Below are 26363 nucleotides of genomic sequence, written 5' to 3' on the forward strand. Positions count from 1 at the left end.
TGCAGTGAACACAATCCTTTTGGAGTGCAGTGAACAAAATCTTTGTGGGGTGCAGTGAACAAAACCTTTGTGGGGGTACAGTGAACACAATCTTTGTGGGGTGCAGTGAAGACAATCTTTGTGGGGTGCAGTGAAGACAATCCTTGTGGGGTGCAGTGAAGACAATCTTTGGGGGGTACAGTGAACACAATCTTTGTGGGGTGCAGAGAAGACAATCCTTGTGGGGTGCAGTGAACAAAATCTTTGGGGGGGTACAGTGAACACAATCTTTGTGGGGTGCAGTGAACAAAACCTTTGTGGGGTACAGTGAACACAATCTTTGTGGGGTGCAGTGAAGACAATCCTTGTGGCGTGCAGTGAAGACAATCCTTGTGGGGTGCAGTGAACAAAATCTTTGGGGGGTACAGTGAACACAATCTTTGTGGGGTGCAGTGAACAAAACCTTTGTGGGGTACAGTGAACACAATCTTTGTGGGGTGCAGTGAACAAAACCTTTGTGGGGTGCAGTGAACACAATCTTTGTGGGGTGCAGTGAACACAATCCTTTTGGAGTGCAGTGAACACAATCTTTGTGGGGTACAGTGAACACAATCTTTGTGGGGTGCAGTGAACAAAACCTTTGTGGGGTACAGTGAACACAATCTTTGTGGGGTGCAGTGAACACAATCTTTGTGGGGTGCAGTGAACAAAACCTTTGTGGGGTGCAGTGAACAAAACCTTTGTGGGGTACAGTGAACACAATCTTTGTGGGGTGCAGTGAACAAAACCTTTGTGGGGTACAGTGAACACAATCTTTGTGGGGTGCAGTGAACAAAACCGTTGTGGGGTACAGTGAACACAATCTTTGTGGGGTGCAGTGAAGACAATCCTTTTGGAGTGCAGTGAACACAATCTTTGTGGGGTACAGTGAACACAATCTTTGTGGGGTGCAGTGAACAAAACCTTTGTGGGGTACAGTGAACACAATCTTTGTGGGGTGCAGTGAACACAATCTTTGTGGGGTGCAGTGAACAAAACCTTTGTGGGGTGCAGTGAACACAACCTTTGTGGGGTACAGTGAACACAATCTTTGTGGGGTGCAGTGAACAAAACCTTTGTGGGGTACAGTGAACACAATCTTTGTGGGGTACAGTGAACACAATCTTTGTGGGGTGCAGTGAACAAAACCTTTGTGGGGTACAGTGAACACAATCTTTGTGGGGTGCAGTGAACAAAACCTTTGTGGGGTACAGTGAACACAATCTTTGTGGGGTGCAGTGAAGACAATCCTTTTGGAGTGCAGTGAACAAAATCTTTGTGGGGTACAGTGAACACAATCTTTGTGGGGTGCAGTGAACAAAATCTTTGTGGGGTACAGTGAACACAATTATTGTGGGGTGCAGTGAAGACAATCCTTGTGGGGTGCAGTGAAGACAATCCTTGTGGGGTGCAGTGAACAAAATCTTTGGGGGGTACAGTGAACACAATCTTTGTGGGGTGCAGTGAACAAAACCTTTGTGGGGTACAGTGAACACAATCTTTGTGGGGTGCAGTGAACAAAACCTTTGTGGGGTACAGTGAACACAATCTTTGTGGGGTACAGTGAAGACAATCCTTTTGGAGTGCAGTGAACACAATCTTTGTGGGGTACAGTGAACACAATCTTTGTGGGGTGCAGTGAACAAAACCTTTGTGGGGTACAGTGAACACAATCTTTGTGGGGTACAGTGAACACAATCTCATACTTCTGAAGCTTTGAGGGTGCTGCCTGTTCTATACTCCTCCTCCTCCTCCTCCTCATCCATCCTTTTAGGTGTACAAACAATAGTAATTGGGGCCTAGTGTGCTTCTGTACGTGTGAAAAACATACACTTTTTTTTTGATCATATTTCCTATTCCGTTATTCAATAAAAACCTTTGGGGCTCAATTAAATTGCGGAATAGTCTGTGTCGGTACGTGTGAGATCCACCTTTCCAAGTTTTTGGGGTTCATCTCATACTTCTGAAGCTTTGAGGGTGCTGCCTGTTCTATACTCCTCCTCCTCCTCTTCCTTATCCATCCTTTTAGGTGTACAAACAATAGTAATTGGGGCCTAGTGTGCTTCTGTACGTGTGAAAAACATACACTTTTTTTTGATCATATTTCCTATTCCGCTATTCAATAAAAACCTTTGGGGCTCAATTAAATTGCGGAATAGTCTGTGTCGGTACGTGTGAGATCCACCTTTCCAAGTTTTTGGGGTTCATCTCATACTTCTGAAGCTTTGAGGGTGCTGCCTGTTCTATAATCCTCCTCCTCCTCTTCCTCATCCATCCTTTTAGGTGTACAAACAATAGTAATTGGGGCCTAGTGTGCTTCTGTACGTGTGAAAAACATACACTTTTTTTTTGATCATATTTCCTATTCCGTTATTCAATAAAAACCTTTGGGGCTCAATTAAATTGCGGAATAAAGAAAATGGCCTCTGCCCCCACCTATTACTGGCCTTCATAGCAAAGAACACATGGAAGGGCAACGCACATGAAACAAACAAAGATAAAATTCCCAGTTCAATTTGCCAACCCGTCTGCTTACCAACCAAATTGGCCTGTCTAACAGTTTGCGTCAATACAGGGGTTTAGTTAGCACACATTTGCAAACGCATGTGAAAGCTGCAGGGCCACGTCAAGGCTCCCTGTTACCTGCAGTCCTAACTCTAATGAATTTTAAAGAGTCTCCACAGTGGGAGCACATGCAAGCTAATGGATAGATAGGGGGCAGGTGAGCCTGGAGGTGGCCCATCCCTCCTGAAAGGTAATTGGGGGCATAATGGAAGCCCAGCTGATAGTATTACAGCAAAGGCACCCAGTATGTCCACTCACCAGTACACATATACAACAAAGAAAATGGCCTCTGCCCCCACCTATTACTGGCCTTCATAGCAAAGAACACATGGAAGGGCAACGCACATGAAACAAACAAAGATAAAATTCCCAGTTCAATTTGCCAACCAGTCTGCTTACCAACCAAATTGGCCTGTCTAACAGTTTGCGTCAATACAGGGGTTTAGTTAGCACACATTTGCAAACGCATGTGAAAGCTGCAGGGCCACGTCAAGGCTCCCTGTTACCTGCAGTCCTAACTCTAATGAATTTTAAAGAGTCTCCACAGTGGGAGCACATGCAAGCTAATGGATAGATAGGGGGCAGGTGAGCCTGGAGGTGGCCCATCCCTCCTGAAAGGTAATTGGGGGCATAATGGAAGCCCAGCTGATAGTATTACAGCAAAGGCACCCAGTATGTCCACTCACCAGTACACATATACAACAAAGAAAATGGCCTCTGCCCCCACCTATTACTGGCCTTCATAGCAAAGAACACATGGAAGGGCAACGCACATGAAACAAACAAAGATAAAATTCCCAGTTCAATTTGCCAACCAGTCTGCTTACCAACCAAATTGGCCTGTCTAACAGTTTGCGTCAATACAGGGGTTTAGTTAGCACACATTTGCAAACGCATGTGAAAGCTGCAGGGCCACGTCAAGGCTCCCTGTTACCTGCAGTCCTAACTCTAATGAATTTTAAAGAGTCTCCACAGTGGGAGCACATGCAAGCTAATGGATAGATAGGGGGCAGGTGAGCCTGGAGGTGGCCCATCCCTCCTGAAAGGTAATTGGGGGCATAATGGAAGCCCAGCTGATAGTATTACAGCAAAGGCACCCAGTATGTCCACTCACCAGTACACATATACAACAAAGAAAATGGCCTCTGCCCCCACCTATTACTGGCCTTCATAGCAAAGAACACATGGAAGGGCAACGCACATGAAACAAACAAAGATAAAATTCCCAGTTCAATTTGCCAACCAGTCTGCTTACCAACCAAATTGGCCTGTCTAACAGTTTGCGTCAATACAGGGGTTTAGTTAGCACACATTTGCAAACGCATGTGAAAGCTGCAGGGACCTTTGGGGCTCAATTAAATTGCGGAATAGTCTGTGTCGGTACGTGTGAGATCCACCTTTCCAAGTTTTTGGGGTTCATCTAATACTTCTGAAGCTTTGAGGGTGCTGCCTGTTCTATACTCCTCCTCCTCCTCCTCCTCATCCATCCTTTTAGGTGTACAAACAATAGTAATTGGGGCCTAGTGTGCTTCTGTACGTGTGAAAAACATACACTTTTTTTGATCATATTTCCTATTCCGCTGTTCAATAAAAACCTTTGGGGCTCAATTAAATTGCGGAATAGTCTGTGTCGGTACGTGTGAGATCCACCTTTCCAAGTTTTTGGGGTTCATCTCATACTTCTAAAGCTTTGAGGGTGCTGCCTGTTCTATACTCCTCCTCCTCCTCTTCCTCATCCATCCTTTTAGGTGTACAAACAATAGTAATTGGGGCCTAGTGTGCTTCTGTACGTGTGAAAAACATACACTTTTTTTTGATCATATTTCCTATTCCGCTATTCAATAAAAACCTTTGGGGCTCAATTAAATTGCGGAATAGTCTGTGTCGGTACGTGTGAGATCCACCTTTCCAAGTTTTTGGGGTTCATCTCATACTTCTGAAGCTTTGAGGGTGCTGCCTGTTCTATACTCCTCCTCCTCCTCTTCCTCATCCATCCTTTTAGGTGTACAAACAATAGTAATTGGGGCCTAGTGTGCTTCTGTACGTGTGAAAAACATACACTTTTTTTTATCATATTTCCTATTCCGCTATTCAATAAAAACCTTTGGGGCTCAATTAAATTGCGGAATAGTCTGTGTCGGTACGTGTGAGATCCACCTTTCCAAGTTTTTGGGGTTCATCTCATACTTCTGAAGCTTTGAGGGTGCTGCCTGTTCTATACTCCTCCTCCTCCTCCTCCTCATCCATCCTTTTAGGTGTACAAACAATAGTAATTGGGGCCTAGTGTGCTTCTGTACGTGTGAAAAACATACACTTTTTTTTGATCATATTTCCTATTCCGCTATTCAATAAAAACCTTTGGGGCTCAATTAAATTGCGGAATAGTCTGTGTCGGTACGTGTGAGATCCACCTTTCCAAGTTTTTGGGGTTCATCTCATACTTCTGAAGCTTTGAGGGTGCTGCCTGTTCTATACTCCTCCTCCTCCTCTTCCTCATCCATCCTTTTAGGTGTACAAACAATAGTAATTGGGGCCTAGTGTGCTTCTGTACGTGTGAAAAACATACACTTTTTTTTGATCATATTTCCTATTCCGCTATTCAATAAAAACCTTTGGGGCTCAATTAAATTGCGGAATAGTCTGTGTCGGTACGTGTGAGATCCACCTTTCCAAGTTTTTGGGGTTCATCTCATACTTCTGAAGCTTTGAGGGTGCTGCCTGTTCTATACTGCTCCTCCTCCTCCTCCTCATCCATCCTTTTAGGTGTACAAACAATAGTAATTGGGGCCTAGTGTGCTTCTGTACGTGTGAAAAACATACACTTTTTTTATCATATTTCCTATTCCGCTATTCAATAAAAACCTTTGGGGCTCAATTAAATTGCGGAATAGTCTGTGTCGGTACGTGTGAGATCCACCTTTCCAAGTTTTTGGGGTTCATCTCATACTTCTGAAGCTTTGAGGGTGCTGCCTGTTCTATACTCCTCCTCCTCCTCCTCCTCATCCATCCTTTTAGGTGTACAAACAATAGTAATTGGGGCCTAGTGTGCTTCTGTACGTGTGAAAAACATACACTTTTTTTGATCATATTTCCTATTCCGTTATTCAATAAAAACCTTTGGGGCTCAATTAAATTGCGGAATAGTCTGTGTCTGTACGTGTGAGATCCACCTTTCCAAGTTTTTGGGGTTCATCTCATACTTCTGAAGCTTTGAGGGTGCTGCCTGTTCTATACTCCTCCTCCTCCTCCTCCTCATCCATCCTTTTAGGTGTACAAACAATAGTAATTGGGGCCTAGTGTGCTTCTGTACGTGTGAAAAACATACACTTTTTTTGATCATATTTCCTATTCCGCTATTCAATAAAAACCTTTGGGGCTCAATTAAATTGCGGAATAGTCTGTGTCTGTACGTGTGAGATCCACCTTTCCAAGTTTTTGGGGTTCATCTCATACTTCTGAAGCTTTGAGGGTGCTGCCTGTTCTATACTCCTCCTCCTCCTCCTCCTCCTCATCCATCCTTTTAGGTGTACAAACAATAGTAATTGGGGCCTAGTGTGCTTCTGTACGTGTGAAAAACATACACTTTTTTTTGATCATATTTCCTATTCCGCTATTCAATAAAAACCTTTGGGGCTCAATTAAATTGCGGAATAGTCTGTGTCGGTACGTGTGAGATCCACCTTTCCAAGTTTTTGGGGTTCATCTCATACTTCTGAAGCTTTGAGGGTGCTGCCTGTTCTATACTCCTCCTCCTCCTCTTCCTCATCCATCCTTTTAGGTGTACAAACAATAGTAATTGGGGCCTAGTGTGCTTCTGTACGTGTGAAAAACATACACTTTTTTTTGATCATATTTCCTATTCCGCTATTCAATAAAAACCTTTGGGGCTCAATTAAATTGCGGAATAGTCTGTGTCGGTACGTGTGAGATCCACCTTTCCAAGTTTTTGGGGTTCATCTCATACTTCTGAAGCTTTGAGGGTGCTGCCTGTTCTATACTCCTCCTCCTCCTCCTCATCCATCCTTTTAGGTGTACAAACAATAGTAATTGGGGCCTAGTGTGCTTCTGTACGTGTGAAAAACATACACTTTTTTTTGATCATATTTCCTATTCCGCTATTCAATAAAAACCTTTGTGGCTCAATTAAATTGCGGAATAGTCTGTGTCGGTACGTGTGAGATCCACCTTTCCAAGTTTTTGGGGTTCATCTCATACTTCTGAAGATTTGAGGGTGCTGCCTGTTCCATACTCCTCTTCCTCATCCTCCCTTTAGGGTAGGAAAAAATTTAATCGGGCCTAGTCTGTGTTTGTACGTGTGAGATACACAGTTTTTTATCCTATTCCGCTATTCAATACACACCCTTTTGGTGTAAAAAACATTAAATTGCGGCATAGTTTGCATATTTGACTGTGAGATACACCCGTGCGATACTGTTGTTCTTTTGTTCCGCTATTCAATAAAGACCTTTCTAGGGCAAGATCTTAAATTTCAGAAATATGAGGAGAGCGTCAAATAGGGGCCGTGGCCTGGGTCGTGGTGGTGCTGCTGCTAGAGCTCCTGTTGCAAGGAGAGGACGTGGTCGATCTGTGCCAGCTACACGCACAAGTGAAACACCTTCCTCAAGTGTGAGTAGGCGACAGAACCTGCATCAGTATTTGGTAGGGCATCATACGCCCCTAGAAGTGATGAGGCCAGAACAAGTGGAGGCGATAGTAGATTGGTTTGCTGCTGACAGTGCCTCCAGTTCCTTCACATTGTCTCCCACCCAGTCTACTGCAGAAAGGTCACAGTTGGCACCTGCAGCCGATGTCCAACCGTCTTTCACCTCATCCCCTTGCAAATCAGCAAGCAGTCTGAGCCCCAAGCCATACAGCAGTCTCTTCTTCTTTTTGATGACTCTGTCAGCAGGGTTTCCCAGGGCCATCCACCTAGCCCTGCCCCAGAAGTGGAAGAGATTGAGTGCAGCGATGCCCAACCACTTATTTCTCAAGATGAGTACATGCAAGGATCATCGCAGCACGTCTCCGATGATGACGAAACGCAGGTGCCAACTGCTGCGGCGTTCAGCATTGTGGAGACCGATAAGGAGGGCAGGGGTGAAGACTGGGTGGAAGATGATGTGGAGGACGATGAGGTCCTCGACCCCACATGGAATGAACGTCATGCAGGTGACCTGAGTAGTTTGGAGGAAGAGGCGGTGGTCGCACAGAGCCACCAGCACAGCAGAAGAGGGAGCAGGGTGCAGAAGCGGAGCGGCCGTGCCCTAGACACTACGCCCGCTACTGCCCAACGCAGCAAGGGAACGAGCGCACCAAAGTCAGCTCAAAGGAGTTCTCTAGCGTGGAAGTTCTTTAGAAAATGTGCTGATGACAGGACACGAGTGGTTTGCACCCTGTGCAATCAGAGCCTGAAGCGAGGCATAAACCTTCTCAACCTGAGCACAACCTGCATGATCAGGCATCTAAGTGCAAAGCACGAGCTGCAGTGGAGTACACACCTTCAAAACCAAGAAACGTCTCTGGCTCATCCTGCTTCCTCTTCTGCTGCAGTCTCGGCCGCTCCAGCCACATCTGTAGTGATACCGGCACCTGCCACCCCGCAAACAGACGATCTGTCAGCAACACCACCACCTGGGTCACCAACAACCATCTCCACAATGTCCCGTGGAAGCGTTCAGCTTTCCATCTCCCAAACACTTGAGAGGAAGAGGAAGTACCCCCCTACCCACCCGCGATCCCTGGCCCTGAATGCCAGCATTTCAAAATTATTGGCCTTTGAAATGCTGTCATTCCGTCTGGTGGAGACGCACAGTTTTAAAAACCTTATGTCGGTGGCTGTCCCACAGTACGTCGTGCCCAGCCGCCACTACTTTTCCAGGCAAGCCATCCCTTCCCTGCACAACCAAGTGGGGGAAAAAATCAGGTGTGCACTGCGCAACGCCATCTGTGCCAAGGTCCACCTAACTACCGATACGTGGACCAGTAAGCACGGTCAGGGGCGTTATATCTCCCTAACGGCACTCTGGGTAAATGCAGTGGCGGATGGGCCTGAGGCGGATAGCAATTTGGCGCATGTCCTTCCACCACCGAGGATTGCAGGGCGCTTCAGTTTGCCTCCTGTTCCTAACTCCTCCTACTCCGCTTCCTCATCCTCTACCGCCTCCTCATCCGGACAGCGTAACACCTTCACCACCAACTTCAGCACGGCCAGGGGTAAACGACAGCAGGCAGTTTTACAACTTGCCTGTTTGGGGGACAAACCACACACCGCGCAGGAGTTGTGGAGGAGCATGGAACAGCAGACAAATGAGTGGTTGCTGCCAGCGAGCCTCAAGCCCGGCCTGGTGGTGTGCGATAACGGGAGAAATCTCATAGCAGCTCTGGGCCTAGCCGGTTTGACGCACATCCCTTGCCTGGCGCATGTGCTGAATTTGGTGGTGCAGAGGTTCCTTAAAAACTACCCCGATATGTCAGAGCTGCTGCAGAAAGTGCGGGCCGTTTGTGCGCACTTTCGGCGTTCTCACCCTGCTGCTGCTCGCCTGGCAGCGCTGCAGCGTAACTTCGGCCTTCCCGCTCACCGCCTCATATGTGACGTGCCCACAAGGTGGAACTCCACCTTGCACATGCTGGAAAGACTGTGCGAGCAGCAGCAGGCCATAGTGGAGTTTCAGCTGCAGCACGCACGCGTGAGTCGCTCTGCGGAACAGCAACCACTTCACCACCAATAACTGGGCCTCCATGCGAGACCTGTGTGCCTTGTTGCGCTGTTTTGAGTACTCCACCAACATGGCCAGTGGCAATGACGCCGTTCTCAGCTTAACTATCCCACTTCTATGCCTCCTTGAAAAAACAATTCGGGCGATGATGGAAGAGGATGTGGCACAGGATGAGGAGGAGGAGGAGGATGAAGAGGTAACATTTCCAAGGCTTTCAGGGCAGTCATTCGCAAGGGGCTTCGAGGGTGGGTTCCTGCACACACAAACGCCAGGGACACAATTGTCCAGCAGGGGCACAGTACTGGAGGATGAGGAGAATGAGGAGGAGGAGGAGCTGGAGGAGGAGATGGAACCATGTTCACAGCAGGGTGGCACCCAGGCCAGCTCATGGCCATCACTGGTGCGTGGCTGGGGGGATACAGAGGACACGGACGATACACCTCCCACAGAGGACAGCCTTTCGTCGCCTCTGGGCAGCCTGGCACACATGAGCGATTACATGCTGCAGTGTCTCCACAACGACCGCCGAGTTGCCCACATTCTAACTTGTGCTGATTACTGGGTGGCCACGCTGCTGGATCCCCGTTACAAGGACAACGTACCGTCCTTAATTCACTCACTGGAGCGCGATCGCAAGATGCGCGAGTACAAGCGCACGCTGGTAGACGCGATGCTGCTGGCATTCCCATCTGACAGCGGGGCCACAGTGGAAGCACAAGGCAGAGGAGGAGGAGGTCGCCAACTCAACCAGGGCACCGCCAGCACCTCAGAAGGCAGGGTTAGCATGGCCGAAATGTGGAAAAGCTTTGTCAGCACGCCACAACAAACAGCAGCACCAGCAGCTCAGATGGAACGTCTTAGCAGGAGGCAGCATTTTACCAACATGGTGGAGCAGTATGTGTGCACACGCCTACATGTAGTGAATGAGGGGTCTGCCCCCTTCAACTTCTGGGTCTCCAAATTGGTCACATGGCCTGAGCTTGCCCTTTACGCCTTGGAGGTGCTGGCGTGCCCTGCAGCCAGTGTATTATCTGAACGGGTATTTAGCACGGCTGGGGGTGTTATAACAGACAAGCGCAGCCGCCTGTCCAGAGACAATGTGGACAAGCTCACGTTCATTAAAATGAACCAGGCATGGATCCCACGGGACTTTTCCGTACCTTGTGCAGAATAGCAATGGATACCGACCTTACCCAGCCATTGTTCCATTTTTGCTCTTTCTCACTCTTTTGGGGTGTACCCTCATTTAAAATTTGTGAAAAGAAGCAGTGTTGGCTACCTCGTCCTCCTCCTCAGGGCCAGATTAACGTAGGGGCTATTGGAGCTGCAGCTCCATGCAGTCCCCTACCTTTTATATAGGCCCCGGGTTGGCCATATTCACTGTGACCGCTCTTCTGTCACTTGTAAACACAGAAGTCTGGCTTCTATGCTCGCTTCCCCAGACAGCACCCTCAGAACCTCCCCACACAGCGCGAAGGCCGGACAAGGAGGGACAGTTGCCGATGCATGGATGTGTTTATGGGCTTCAGAGACAGCATCCCATATTGAATTAGGCATGCATGGCTGCACCCTTCCTCCTCTGGGTGCATGCCAAGGCACAGCCCTTAAGGCCCTTCAAAATCCTCAGCACCAAGACCATGATGCTCTTAATCCGGCCCTGGTCCTCCTCCACCGCCGCTTCCACCTACACCGCCCATAGGTGTGCGCAGCCTATTGCATTAGGGTGTGCACCCCAAAGTTGAAATACACATGCATGTGTTTGCCTACATGTACATGGCCCCGATACATTACTCTCCCTGCTGGCAAAGAGAAATAGAGCAGAGCAGGTGCGAGGGAGATCTTTCCCATCTCCTCACTGGCAAACAGAGCGATAATGCTATGTGCCCTAGGTGATTAGGGTGTGCCCAGGTACACCAGGCACACCCTGTGCGCACGCCTATGACACCGCCACATCCACCACCACCTCAACCTCCCTCCTACTCCATATGGGCCTCGTCCTTCAGAGATGAAGAACATTGTTTTATTTTTCTGGTTTTTTTTGTTGTTTTAAGTTATTTCCCTATCCACATTTGTTTGCAGAGCACTTGCCATGCTCTTAACTACGTTTTGCTGCCATTTGCAGCACTCTAGCCCTTTCCATTGGTGTTTTAGAGCCATTTTAGTGCCTTAAAGTTTGGGTCCCCATTGACTTCAATGGGGTTCGGTGTCCGGGAAAAGTTCGGTAAAGGTCCGGGACACGGACCCGGACTTTTTTTTAAAGTTCGGCCGAACCCGTCGAACACGGACATCTAGGTGTCCGCTCAACCCTACTACAAAGTATTAACTTAATAATAATGGGCTGAATAATTTTGCACGCCCAATTTTTCAGTTTTTTATTTGTTAAAAAAGTTTGAAATTTCCAATAAATTTTGTTCCACTTCATGATTGTGTCCCACTTGTTGATTCTTCACAAAAAATTACAGTTTTATATCTTTATGTTTGAAGCCTGAAATGTGGCAAAAGGTCGCAAAGTTCAAGGGGGCCGAATACTTTCACAAGGCACTGTATACATATATATATATATATATATATATATATATATATAGAGAGAGAAAAAATAAAAATAAAAGCAGACTGATGTACCAGCCTTAAAAAGGGCTTTTTGAGGTGCTGTCAGGACGCTTTCCTTAGCGGGAGTGGACACAGAACACTGGCCTAGCTAACGATTTCCCTATTAATTCAGCAGCAGCAGCACTCTCCCTGCTCTAACTAACACTGCAGCTTCAGAATGAATCTAAGATGGATGCTGTCCTTGCTTTTTAATAGGAGGTAGGAGGGTCTGGGAAGGAGGGTATGCTGATTGGCTGGAATGAGTCTGCTGACTGTGAGGTACAGGGTCAAATTTTGCTCAATGATGATGTATAGGGGGTGGACTGAATATCGCATATGTTCGCCCGCCGCGGCGAATGCGAACAAGCGATGTTCGCCGGGAACTGTTCACCGGCGGATAGTTCGGGACATCTCTAATCCATAAGTGTTTGTTTGAGAAATCTTCACACAAGAAAATGATGTTAACTTCTAAGAACAACAGATTTTTATACAGTATGTACAATAAAGTCTAGTACACACGATCAGAAAATAGGATGACAAAAATAGCGCTTTTGAAGCAATTTTACAATAATCGAATTGTTAGTACACAGCTTACGAGAGCTGATCATGACAGTTCATCTGAAATAATCTGAAGGGACAAATATGAAAATGTTTTCTCATACGATAACAGATCGTATGATTTTCATTTAATTAGTCCGAAAAATCGGAAGAACAAGGCCACGCATGCTTGGAAATTAAAGAATGCATTACAAAACAATACAACACATTACATCACTTCCAGAGTTGTATTCTGTCATACGAGAATTTTTATAAGTTTAGTGACCTCTTCACTAGCATGAAAAAAAAAAAAAAAAAGACAGTCAATCTTCCAATATTCTAATTGTGTGTACGAAGCTTAAGTCTGAAGAAAAAATAACAAAACCTAAACTATAGAATATATATATTTATTTATATGGCCAATAACATATATTGCTATTAACACAACACACTAGGAAAGAAGCAATAAATGCAGACTGCCCTCGTTAATGCCCACATGTGCTGCTGAGCCTCCATCAATGAAAAAATTGATTTATGATGGGCCAAAGATAGTAATGCTAGGGAGGAAATGGTAAGATTTTACTGGATTTTCTCCAGGCAGAAAGTTGGACAGATTTTATCTAACTTCATGCAGCTTCTAATGCACACTGTAAGAATCTCATAATGTACCAAGGTGTGAAAGAAGATCTTATGCAGGAAACCCTGGTATTATAATAGCGGGACATTTTAGGGGACTTTTGACTGTAATTTGCAAGGAAAATGTTTTGTAATCAATCATCCAAGGGGGCAGAGATCAACGCGTGCTTTTATAAAGCTGTAATTTTAATATTTTGTATTCTTTCTTAAAAGCCAACAAACCCAAACAGAAGTTGGTTCGTGTTTCCATTCTGGAGAAATCCATGGTGGGTGTGCTTGCTTTCTGGTGTTCCAGCAATTTTAATCACAATCCTTTTATTCATGGACCAACAAATTACTGCAGTCATTCTAAATCGCAAAGAAAACAAGCTGAAGGTAAGTTTCATATGCAGTTTTATGTGAGCAATAAATTAGGCTTGATTCAGTAAGATAAATGTGTTATTAAAACACCACTAGATATTTTACCTCATGATAATTTTATCATAAAAATGTTCAATTCACAAACATAAATGTCATCGAGATATGTTATCTTTATTTTTTCGTGTAAAGCAAACATAAAACTTTTGAAAGTCCAATGGTCTCGAAATTGATTTTTTTAGTTTGAAAAGTGTTCTTTTTTTTACCAATTTAGAGAGCCAATGTTCTTTCTCTCCTCCATTAACAGCTACTGGAACTCCCAATTATCACAAAACTTTATTTAATTTGGTTCTAAAGGCTCTAGGTGCTGCACACCTTCTGTGTGCAGCAGCCCCCCCAGCCCTTTGAATACATACCTGAGCCCCATTGTGATCCAGCGATGTGCAGGAGAGTCTTGGCTCTTACTGCTGTCAATTACAGCCAGTAAACCAATGAGAAGAGAGGGGGTGGGGCCGAGCCGTGGCTCCGTGTATGAATGGACACGCAGAGCAGCAACTCGGGAATGAGCCTGCTAAGGTGTCCCCACAGAAGGCAGTTTGCGCTGAAGGTGTTTTTTAACTTGACTTTAATATCACTTTAAGGGGTGATATCTGTGTGCTAATTTTTTTGAAATTACTTTAATTTGGATTTTTAAACACTGGGTATAATATAATAGAATTGATAATGGTAACATACCAGTACATACAGAACTGACTAAATAAAACGCATGTTTGTAAATTGAGATCTGAGAGTTACAGTATGTGATAAATAAGTTGTGAAATCAAGGAAATAACCCCTGAACCAGAGATTAAAAAAAAAAAAAAAAAAAAACTTTGCGAAATGAGCTTATTGTGTCATTTTCCATGTTTGTATTTTTTCCCCATGCCATTTTGCAGATCTGTCTTTTCTATGATACCTTTTACCCCCACAACACTTTCTTTGTGCCCCTTACATCTCCTTTTTACATATTTTTTCTCTTCAATCTCATTTTAGTTTTTTCTACGTTTCTCATTTAATAGAAAATCTAGTTAGTTACTAATTGATTGTCTTTGTTCCTCCTCCATGTTCCTTTATTTTTAATTCCGTCTTTGCAACTTCCTCACCTCCCCATGCTTTCCATGGTTTCTCCTTTAACACTTTTATGACCAGATGTCATTGATGCCTGCAGCGTAGATGCCCAGACTAAACTTAGCAGTGACAGCATAGATTGGTTATATTATAATTATATATTATTATATGAATTATATTTCAATTAAGTATTTTAGAAAATACAAAGCATTTCTAGGTTAAACATACATCGGAGGCCGAATAACCACCATCTGTATAGGAAAAGACAAAGATTAAATTGGCATTTAAGTGCCAAAGGATATCAACAAAGTGAATATCAATGTACTACAGTGTCAAAAATGAAAGCAAATCTATAATGAGTATAGTTACAATCAATCTAACACCTAACATTGTAAGGCACAAGGAAGTGACAAATGGGGGAGAGGGAAACACCATGGATCTCTAGGTTTAGGAGAGCATACAAAAGGCATTCAGAACATAATAACATGAGATATATTTAGCTACGGATCTATTGGTGCCTGACTAAGGCAATACACTGAGCTATCCCATTTTTTGTAAATCTCGGCATTGAGCCCTCAAATAATGCAGTTAGATGCTCCATCCTACGAATATCCACGATAGTGGACAGAAGTTGGGAATGAGTAGGGAGGAGGTAGATAACCAACAACATGGTATAACTCGCTTAGCTGCTAATAAGACAAAAGCCATTAGCTTCAATGCATCGTTGGAGAAACATAACAAATAATGAATAGGATTTGAAGGTATAGCAGCATTCAACAGATTCTGCAGGAGGATCTGTACATATACCCAGAAAGGTTTAATAATGCTGCATTCCCAGAAAATATAGTAGTGGGTAGGTATGTCACTGAGACATCTCCAGCATTGCTGCAAACCTTCTGGATTGTGAGCGTGAAGGATATCAAGGGCCCTATACCAAAACAAAAGAACCTTAAAGGCAGTCTCTCTCTGTATCAACGTGATACTTTAAGAAGTTGATTCCCAATTTTTACCCCATTGTGGAAGGGAGATAGATGAAGAATACAAATCCATTTACTAAAGTATGTATGACTGGACTCAGTTAACGGATTGTACTTATGGAGGAGTCTATATACAGAGGAGATTAGATGAGGCTCATGTGGGCCTGTAGCTTATAAAAGTTCCAAGCTGGTTGGTTTATCTAAAAATAGGGAAGGGAAATTTGAGGAGAAAAAAAATGCTTAATTTGTAGATATAAATAGATAAGTTGTTTTGGTATATGGTACTTAGCTCCGTAAAGCACATACGTTAATGGGCTGTAGGGTTCACCAGGTGACGGAGTTGAAAAACTCCTGCTTGAGTCCAGGGAAGTACACGATTATATGAAATCAGGGAAATCTGGGTTGAAGAGCACATTCAAAAGTGGGGGGGGGGGGGCATGGAGAAGAGAGAGAATACCTGTTGCAATGTTTCCACACTAACAATGTAACAAGCATCAGAGCTAAACATAAGTTCCTCAATTGAGACATATGTTTATCAAGGGTTGACCATAGCATAGCACATGGATGTACAGGATGTGTGATGCCCATTTCAATTTCAGCCCATCTATTTGGGGCATACCGAGAGGACCAAGACTTACCAGCATATAAACAGGTAGTATAAAAATATTTATTTATGACTAGAGTCCCTAAACCTCCCGTGGATCGCAGGTCTAATACTACTAAGCCAGCAACTCTATGGGAAGCATTTTTTCATATGAAGTTTGGAAAACTCTCTGAAGCAGCTAGTGGCGTACCTAGAGCATTTGGCACCCGTGACGGATCCTATATCTGGCACCCCCCCAAACTTTAAAATGTAAAAACACCCCCAAAGATTTGTAATGTTTTCAAGAATATTTATTGCACAAATTCCACAGCTACCCCCATCACAGTGCCCCTGCAGTCTGCCCCCCCCCCATCTCTCTAATCACAGTGCCTCCTTTTACATTCTCTGCCTCCCCTGCACAGTCCTACCTTCGGCATTAACAGATAGCTAATACTATTAGCAATGTGTTTAAGTTTGAGTAAAAGATTGGAGACATGATACAGGAGATAGTCAGAGACTGCAGACATGATACAGGAGATAGTCAGAGACTGAGGACATGATACAAGAGATGGTCAGAGACTGCAGACATGATACATGAGATGGTCAGAGACTGCAGACATGATACAGGGATTGGTCAGTAACTGCGGACATGATACACGAGTTGGTCAGAGACTGCGGATGTGTTAAAGTAGATGGTCAGAGACCACGGACATGATACAGGAGGTGGTCAGAGACCGCAGACTTGATACAGGAGGTGGTCAGAGACCACAAACATGATAAAGGAGATAATCAGAGACCAGGGACATATTACAAGAGTTTGTCAGAGACCACAGGCATGATACAGTAGAGGGTCAGACACTGCGTACATGATACAAGAGGTGGTCAAAGACTGTGGACATGATGCAAGAGATGGTCAGAGACTGCGGACGTGATATAGAAGATGGTCGGGGACTGCGGACATGATTCAAGAGATGGTCAGAGACTGCAGACATGATAGAAGATAGAAGAGCACTAGGGGGGCCGAAGAGCACAGGGGAAGCAGAGAGCACTGGAGGAGCTGAAGGGCACTGGGGGGGGGACTGGAGAGCATTAGGGGGGACTGTAGAGAATTAAGGGGGGGCTTGGAAAGCATTGCAGGAAGGTTGGAGAGTGTGGGGGGGGAGGGCAGGGAGCACTGGAGGGGGCAGGGAAAACCAAGCACAGAGAGCACACAGAGAGCACACAGAGAGCACACAGAGAGCACAGAGGACAGAGAGCACTGGGGGAAGGTGGATGGAGAGCACGGGGGGGAAGGGGGACTGGAGAGCACTGGGGGGACTGGAGATCACTGAAGGAGGAGCCAGGGAGCACAGGGGGGTGGAGAGCACTGGGGGAGCCAGAGAGCATGGGGGGAGCTGAAAAGCACTGTGGGGAGCTGAAGAGCCCCGGGGGGGCTGGAGGGGGGCTTAACAGCAGGAGGGCTGGAAAGGGAAGAGCTGGATAGCACTGGGGGGCCAGCAAAAGAAGTTGGATAGGAGGAGCGTCAGGGGCAGCTGCATCTAGAGTAATTGATCTTTCCATATTCCTCCTGCAGCCGCTGAATGCCTGCAGAAGGGAGAGGAGGAGAATCAGGCATTCAGCTGCTGCAGGAGGAATATGGAAATATCTATTCCTCTATATGCAGCTGCCACCGCCGCTCCTCCTATCCAGGCTGCTCGGGCACTCACCTTTTTCCTGCTCGCGCAAACTGAAGGAGCAGCTACCCCAGCTGCCTTTACATGAAGATGCAGGCCAGGCCGGGTGTGCTGGTGGGCACCCCTGAGTGGCTGCTGGCCTGACACCCCCCCAGTGCGTGGCACCCGGGGGCCGAACGCACCCCCCGCTCCTCCCGTTGGTACGCCACTGGGAGCAAATTCAATTGTGATTGCAGGAATGGGCACTGGGAGAGTCTCAAACAAATACAGTAGCTTTGGAAGTATAGACATTTTAATCACATTGATCCTCCCTAAAAGTGAAAGAGGAAAGGTGGTCCTTTGTTTTAACAAGCGATTGATTTCTGAGAATGGGGGGGGGTGAAATAGCTTGATAGAGAGTTGAATAAGGAGGGGTTTAATGACCTCCCAAATATTTGAGAGTTTGGGGACTCCAGCAGAAGGAAAAGTCCTGGTTAAGTAAGAAGAGGAGGAGGGATAATAATGGGGAGGGCCTATGTTTTGGTAGTATTAATCTTAAAACCATATAAAGAGCCAAAAGAGACCAAAATGTTATGCAGAGTGCGGAAAGCTTTAAGGGGATGAGTCAATGTTGATAAGATGTCATCGGCAAAAGGGGATAGTTTACAGTATACTGCATACAGTATACTGTTGTCGACAACAACTGGAGCAGGGATCCTCAAACCACGGCCCTCCAGCTGTTGCAGAACTACACATCCCATGAGGCATTGTAAAACTCTGACATTCACAGACATGACTAGGCATGATGGGAATTATAATTCTTGGACAACTGGAGGGCCATAGTTTGAAGACCCCTGGCCTAGAATATATTTGAAGACCCCTACCATGGGTCCCACTGGGTCCATCGGACCTAGGCAGCACTTGGAGAGGGGCAGCAAATTGACTCTCAAGATTTGTTTCCAGCCGTATTGTGTGTCATCAGTTTGTGGCACATTACGGGCAGCATTTCCCCACTTATACAAACTGTTGAGTATGAGAAGGCAGAGTGTCTCCTCCGGGGAATATCCCTCACGTGATCATGCGTGTGCGCAATGATGTCAGACATCAGCTCTCTCCATCTCACGCAAGGCAGGCTGGATATTCTAGGGCGGTGGCAGACACAGTAGTGATAGGGGGACTGAGGACAGACAGTGGGTGTTTGGTGGACCGGTCCGGCAGCAAGTTATGGAAGAAGATAACAGTATATATAATATTTTCTAAATTTTACATTTATATAAAATAATGGATGTGGGGGGCCTTTTGTTGGGAGTGACTTTTTTTTTTTTTGGGTGGTATGGGCAACATTTTATTCTTGGACCCAGGCAGCACAATGTCTTGGGCAAGCCCTGAGTATAGAGCTTTCAAAGATTGAATAAAAGGACCCAAAAAACCATAGTGGAAGAGGGTTGCAAACATAAAAAGCCCATGGAGTTGATCAATGGCTTTTTCTAAACTTAAAACAATTGTAGGACGATTTGTTTTATTTAGTAGATCTATAAGGTCAATGGTTCGTCTAGTATTATCACATGCTTGTCTAGTAGGAACAAATTCGACCTGATCCCTGTGAATTAGGGATGGGAGTAATTGAGTTAACCTATTTGCTAGGATTTTGGTAAAAATGTTATAGTCTGAATTTAACAACACAATGGGACAATAATTGTCAGGATTAGTGTTGAGCGAACACGGACTGTATTATTCGTGTTCGTACCGAATAATTGGATTTTTTGTACCCGAACACGGACTTGGACACTTTACTGTATGTTCGGGTAAAAATCCGTGTTCGGTCGTTTTATTTCCGGGTTTTGCATGCTTTGGCGCTCTTTTCATGGCGGGCTTTTAACAGCCAATCAACAATCGTTTAACTGGTGTGCCTTAAGCCATCCCAGCCATGCCTGCAAATGTCTCAGTAGCTGTGATTGGCCGTCTGAAGCATGTGACCAAGTCTTTATAAGTTCCAGGCAGCCGCAGCGTCTTCATTCTGCTGCTTAGATCAGGGACAGAGCACACATCAACGTGCTGGCTGCTGATTAGGGAAAGACAGGCAGGAAAAAACCATTTGTGTCCGGATAGAATTGAGGGACAGGTCGGAGTGTTTAGGCAGGGCGAGTTGTAGGCATTTTAGGGATAGAGTCTGCTGAATTATAGGGTCAGTGTCTTCTACAAAGTACAATCGATATTGCTGTGTGGGGGGGTGGGGTGACTCTGCACTCAATCCTGATCTACGATCTCTTCTCAATCCTGTTAGGGAGAGGCTGCTGCTGCTGAATTTTAGGGAAACTGTGTTCTACAAACTACAATCGATATTGCTGTGTGGTGTGGGATAGGAGATAGGCAGGTGTCAGTGATCCACATCCATTTTTCTGTGTGTGAGCTGCAGTGAACACAATCTTTTTGGGCTGCAGTGAACACAATCTTTTTGGGGTGCAGTGAACAACGTCCTTTTTGGGGTGCAGTGAACAAAATCTTTTTGGGGTGCAGTGAACAAAATCCTTTTTGGGGTGCAGTGAACAACATCATTTTTGGGGTGCAGTGAACACAATCTTTTTGGGGTGCAGTGAACAAAATCCTTTGTGGGGTGCAGTGAACACAATCTTTGTGGGGTGCAGTGAACACAATCTTTTTGGGGTGCAGTGAACAACATCCTTTTTGGGGTGCAGTGAACACAATCTTTTTGGGGTGCAGTGAACAAAATCCTTTTTGGGGTGCAGTGAACACAATCTTTGTGGGGTGCAGTGAACACAATCTTTTTGGGGTGGAGTGAACAAAATCCTTTTTGGGGTGCAGTGAACAACATCCTTTTTGGGGTGCAGTGAACAAAATCCTTTTTGGGGTGCAGTGAACACAATCTTTTTGGGGTGCAGTGAACAAAATCCTTTGTGGGGTGCAGTGAACACAATCTTTGTGGGGTGCAGTGAACACAATCTTTTTGGGGTGCAGTGAACAAAATCCTTTTTGGGGTGCAGTGAACAACATCCTTTTTGGGGTGCAGTGAACAAAATCCTTTGTGGGGTGCAGTGAACACAATCTTTTTGGGGTGCAGTGAACAAAATCCTTTTTGGGGTGCAGTGAACAACATCCTTTTTGGGGTGCAGTGAACACAATCTTTTTGGGGTGCAGTGAACAAAATCCTTTGTGGGGTGCAGTGAACACAATCTTTGTGGGGTACAGGGGACAGAATCTTTGTGGGGTGCAGTGAACACAATCTTTTTGGGGTGCAGTGAACAACATCCTTTTTGGGGTGCAGTGAACACAATCTTTTTGGGGTGCAGTGAACAAAATCCTTTTTGGGGTGCAGTGAACACAATCTTTGTGGGGTGCAGTGAACACAATCTTTTTGGGGTGGAGTGAACAAAATCCTTTTTGGGGTGCAGTGAACAACATCCTTTTTGGGGTGCAGTGAACAAAATCCTTTTTGGGGTGCAGTGAACACAATCTTTTTGGGGTGCAGTGAACAAAATCCTTTGTGGGGTGCAGTGAACACAATCTTTGTGGGGTGCAGTGAACACAATCTTTTTGGGGTGCAGTGAACAAAATCCTTTTTGGGGTGCAGTGAACAACATCCTTTTTGGGGTGCAGTGAACAAAATCCTTTGTGGGGTGCAGTGAACACAATCTTTTTGGGGTGCAGTGAACAAAATCCTTTTTGGGGTGCAGTGAACAACATCATTTTTGGGGTGCAGTGAACACAATCTTTTTGGGGTGCAGTGAACAAAATCCTTTGTGGGGTGCAGTGAACACAATCTTTGTGGGGTGCAGTGAACACAATCTTTTTGGGGTGCAGTGAACAACATCCTTTTTGGGGTGCAGTGAACACAATCTTTTTGGGGTGCAGTGAACAAAATCCTTTTTGGGGTGCAGTGAACACAATCTTTGTGGGGTGCAGTGAACACAATCTTTTTGGGGTGGAGTGAACAAAATCCTTTTTGGGGTGCAGTGAACAACATCCTTTTTGGGGTGCAGTGAACAAAATCCTTTTTGGGGTGCAGTGAACACAATCTTTTTGGGGTGCAGTGAACAAAATCCTTTGTGGGGTGCAGTGAACACAATCTTTGTGGGGTGCAGTGAACACAATCTTTTTGGGGTGCAGTGAACAAAATCCTTTTTGGGGTGCAGTGAAAAACATCATTTTTGGGGTGCAGTGAACAAAATCCTTTGTGGGGTGCAGTGAACACAATCTTTTTGGGGTGCAGTGAACAAAATCCTTTTTGGGGTGCAGTGAACAACATCCTTTTTGGGGTGCAGTGAACACAATCTTTTTGGGGTGCAGTGAACAAAATCCTTTGTGGGGTGCAGTGAACACAATCTTTGTGGGGTACAGGGGACAGAATCTTTGTGGGGTGCAGTGAACACAATCTTTGGGGGGTACAGTGAACACAATCTTTTTGGGGTGCAGTGAACAAAATCCTTTTAGGGTGCAGTGAACACAATCTTTGTGGGGTGCAGTGAACAAAATCCTTTTTGAGGTGCAGTGAACACAATCTTTGTGGGGTGCAGTGAACACAATCTTTGTGGGGTACAGTGAACACAATCTCATACTTCTGAAGATTTGAGGGTGCTGCCTGTTCCATACTCCTCCTCCTACTGCTCAACCATCCTTTTAGGGGTACAAACAATAGTAATTGGGGCCTAGTGTGGTGGTGTACGTGTGAGATACATACACTTTCTTTTTGATCATATTTTCTATTCCGCTATTAAATTAAATCCTTTGGGGATCAATTAAATTGCGTGATAGTCTGTGTCGGTACGTGTGAGATCCACCTTTCCAAGTTTTTGGGGTTCATCTCATACTTCTGAAGATTTGAGGGTGCTGCCTGTTCCATACTCCTCCTTCTACTGCTCAACCATCCTTTTAGGGGTACAAACAATAGTAATTGGGGCCTAGTGTGGTGGTGTACGTGTGAGATACATACACTTTCTTTTTGATCATATTTTCTATTCCGCTATTCAATTAAAACCTTTGGGGATCAATTAAATTGCGTGATAGTCTGTGTCGGTATGTGTGAGATCCACCTTTCCAAGTTTTTGGGGTTCATCTCATACTTCTGAAGATTTGAGGGTGCTGCCTGTTCCATATTCCTCCTCCTACTGCTCAACCATCCTTTTAGGGGTACAAACAATAGTAATTGGGGCCTAGTGTGGTGGTGTACGTGTGAGATACATACACTTTCTTTTTGATCATATTTTCTATTCCGCTATTCAATTAAAACCTTTGGGGATCAATTAAATTGCGTGATAGTCTGTGTCGGTACGTGTGAGATCCACCTTTCCAAGTTTTTGGGGTTCATCTCATACTTCTGAAGATTTGAGGGTGCTGCCTGTTCCATACTCCTCCTCCTACTCCTCAACCATCCTTTTAGGGGTACAAACAATAGTAATAGGGGCCTAGTGTGGTGGTGTACGTGTGAGATACATACAATTTCTTTTTGATCATATTTTCTATTCCGCTATTCAATTAAAACCTTTGGGGATCAATTAAATTGCGTGATAGTCTGTGTCGGTACGTGTGAGATCCACCTTTCCAAGTTTTTGGGGTTCATCTCATACTTCTGAAGATTTGAGGGTGCTGCCTGCTCCATACTCCTCCTCCTACTCCTCAACCATCCTTTTAGGGGTACAAACAATAGTAATTGGGGCCTAGTGTGGTGGTGTACGTGTGAGATACATACACTTTCTTTTTGATCATATTTTCTATTCCGCTATTCAATTAAAACCTTTGGGGATCAATTAAATTGCGTGATAGTCTGTGTCGGTACGTGTGAGATCCACCTTTCCAAGTTTTTGGGGTTCATCTCATACTTCTGAAGATTTGAGGGTGCTGCCTGTTCCATACTCCTCCTCCTACTGCTCAACCATCCTTTTAGGGGTACAAACAATAGTAATTGGGGCCTAGTGTGGTGGTGTACGTGTGAGATACATACACTTTCTTTTTGATCATATTTTCTATTCCGCTATTCAATTAAATCCTTTGGGGATCAATTAAATTGCGTGATAGTCTGTGTCGGTACGTGTGAGATCCACCTTTCCAAGTTTTTGGGGTTCATCTCATACTTCTGAAGATTTGAGGGTGCTGCCTGTTCCATACTCCTCCTCCTACTGCTCAACCATCCTTTTAGGGGTACAAACAATAGTAATTGGGGCCTAGTGTGGTGGTGTACGTGTGAGATACATACACTTTCTTTTTGATCATATTTTCTATTCCGCTATTCAATTAAAACCTTTGGGGATCAATTAAATTGCGTGATAGTCTGTGTCGGTACGTGTGAGATCCACCTTTCCAAGTTTTTGGGGTTCATCTCATACTTCTGAAGATTTGAGGGTGCTGCCTGTTCCATACTCCTCCTCCTACTGCTCAACCATCCTTTTAGGGGTACAAACAATAGTAATTGGGGCCTAGTGTGGTGGTGTACATGTGAGATACATACACTTTCTTTTTGATCATATTTTCTATTCCGCTATTCAATTAAAACCTTTGGGGATCAATAAAATTGCGTGATAGTCTGTGTCGGTACGTGTGAGATCCACCTTTCCAAGTTTTTGGGGTTCATCTCATACTTCTGAAGATTTGAGCGTGCTGCCTGTTCCATACTCCTCCTCCTACTCCTCAACCATCCTTTTAGGGGTACAAACAATAGTAATTGGGGCCTAGTGTGGTGGTGTACGTGTGAGATACATACACTTTCTTTTTGATCATATTTTCTATTCCGCTATTCAATTAAAACCTTTGGGGATCAATTAAATTGCGTGATAGTCTGTGTCGGTACGTGTGAGATCCACCTTTCCAAGTTTTTGGGGTTCATCTCATACTTCTGAAGATTTGAGGGTGCTGCCTGTTCCATACTCCTCCTCCTACTGCTCAACCATCCTTTTAGGGGTACAAACAATAGTAATTGGGGCCTAGTGTGGTGGTGTACGTGTGAGATACATACACTTTCTTTTTAAACATATTTTCTATTCCGCTATTCAATTAAAACCTTTGGGGATCAATTAAATTGCGTGATAGTCTGTGTCGGTACGTGTGAGATCCACCTTTCCAAGTTTTTGGGGTTCATCTCATACTTCTGAAGATTTGAGGGTGCTGCCTGTTCCATACTCCTCCTCCTACTGCTCAACCATCCTTTTAGGGGTACAAACAATAGTAATTGGGGCCTAGTGTGGTGGTGTACGTGTGAGATACATACACTTCCTTTTTGATCATATTTTCTATTCCGCTATTCAATTAAAACCTTTGGGGATCAATTAAATTGCGTGATAGTCTGTGTCGGTACGTGTGAGATCCACCTTTCCAAGTTTTTGGGGTTCATCTCATACTTCTGAAGATTTGAGGGTGCTGCCTGTTCCATACTCCTCCTCCTACTCCTCAACCATCCTTTTAGGGGTACAAACAATAGTAATTGGGGCCTAGTGTGGTGGTGTACGTGTGAGATACATACACTTTCTTTTTGATCATATTTTCTATTCCGCTATTCAATTAAAACCTTTGGGGATCAATTAAATTGCGTGATAGTCTGTGTCGGTACGTGTGAGATCCACCTTTCCAAGCTTTTGGGGTTCATCTCATACTTCTGAAGATTTGAGGGTGCTGCCTGTTCCATACTCCTCCTCCTACTGCTCAACCATCCTTTTAGGGGTACAAACAATAGTAATTGGGGCCTAGTGTGGTGGTGTACGTGTGAGATACATACACTTTCTTTTTGATCATATTTTCTATTCCGCTATTCAATTAAAACCTTTGGGGATCAATTAAATTGCGTGATAGTCTGTGTCGGTACGTGTGAGATCCACCTTTCCAAGTTTTTGGGGTTCATCTCATACTTCTGAAGATTTGTGGGTGCTGCCTGTCCCATACTCCTCCTCCTACTGCTCAACCATCCTTTTAGGGGTACAAACAATAGTAATTGGGGCCTAATGTGGTGGTGTACGTGTGAGATACATACACTTTCTTTTTGATCATATTTTCTATTCCGCTATTCAATTAAAACCTTTGGGGATCAATTAAATTGCGTGATAGTCTGTGTCGGTACATGTGAGATCCACCTTTCCAAGTTTTTGGGGTTCATCTCATACTTCTGAAGATTTGAGGGTGCTGCCTGTTCCATACTCCTCCTCCTACTGCTCAACCATCCTTTTAGGGGTACAAACAATAGTAATTGGGGCCTAGTGTGGTGGTGTACGTGTGAGATACATACACTTTCTTTTTGATCATATTTCCTATTCCGCTATTCAATAAAAACCTTTGAGGATCAATTGAATTGCGGGATAGTCTGTGTCGGTACGTGTGAGATCCACCTTTCCAAGTTTTTGAGGTTCATCTCATACTTCTGAAGATTTGAGGGTGCTGTCTGTTCCATACTCCTCCTACTCCTCATCCATCCTTTTAGGGGTAGAAACAATAGTAATTGGGGCCTAGTGTGGTTTTGTACGTGCGAGATACATACACTTTTTTGGATCATATTTCCTATTCCGCTATTCAATAAAAACCTTTCTAGGGCAAGATCTTAAATTACAGAAATATGAGGAGACCGTCAAATAAGGGCCGTGGCCTGGGTCGTGGTGCTGCTGGTAGAGCTCCTGTTGCAAGGAGAGGACGT

The 26363-nt window shown here is 44.8% G+C and overlaps 1 protein-coding gene across 1 annotated transcript in view; it reads left to right on the forward strand.

Annotated features, from left to right (window-relative positions):
* The window catches only part of SLC4A9 (solute carrier family 4 member 9), a 1068229-nt gene that overhangs the window by 653962 nt on the left and 387904 nt on the right, over positions 1–26363 (forward strand). Inside the window, 1 exon segment of the mRNA XM_082254102.1 lies at positions 13275–13436. Coding sequence (XP_082110228.1) covers positions 13275–13436 — 162 coding nt within the window.

This window comes from Pelophylax lessonae (genome assembly GCF_965119305.1).
Source record: "Pelophylax lessonae genome assembly, chromosome: 4".
In the NCBI taxonomy this organism is placed as follows: domain Eukaryota; kingdom Metazoa; phylum Chordata; class Amphibia; order Anura; family Ranidae; genus Pelophylax; species Pelophylax lessonae.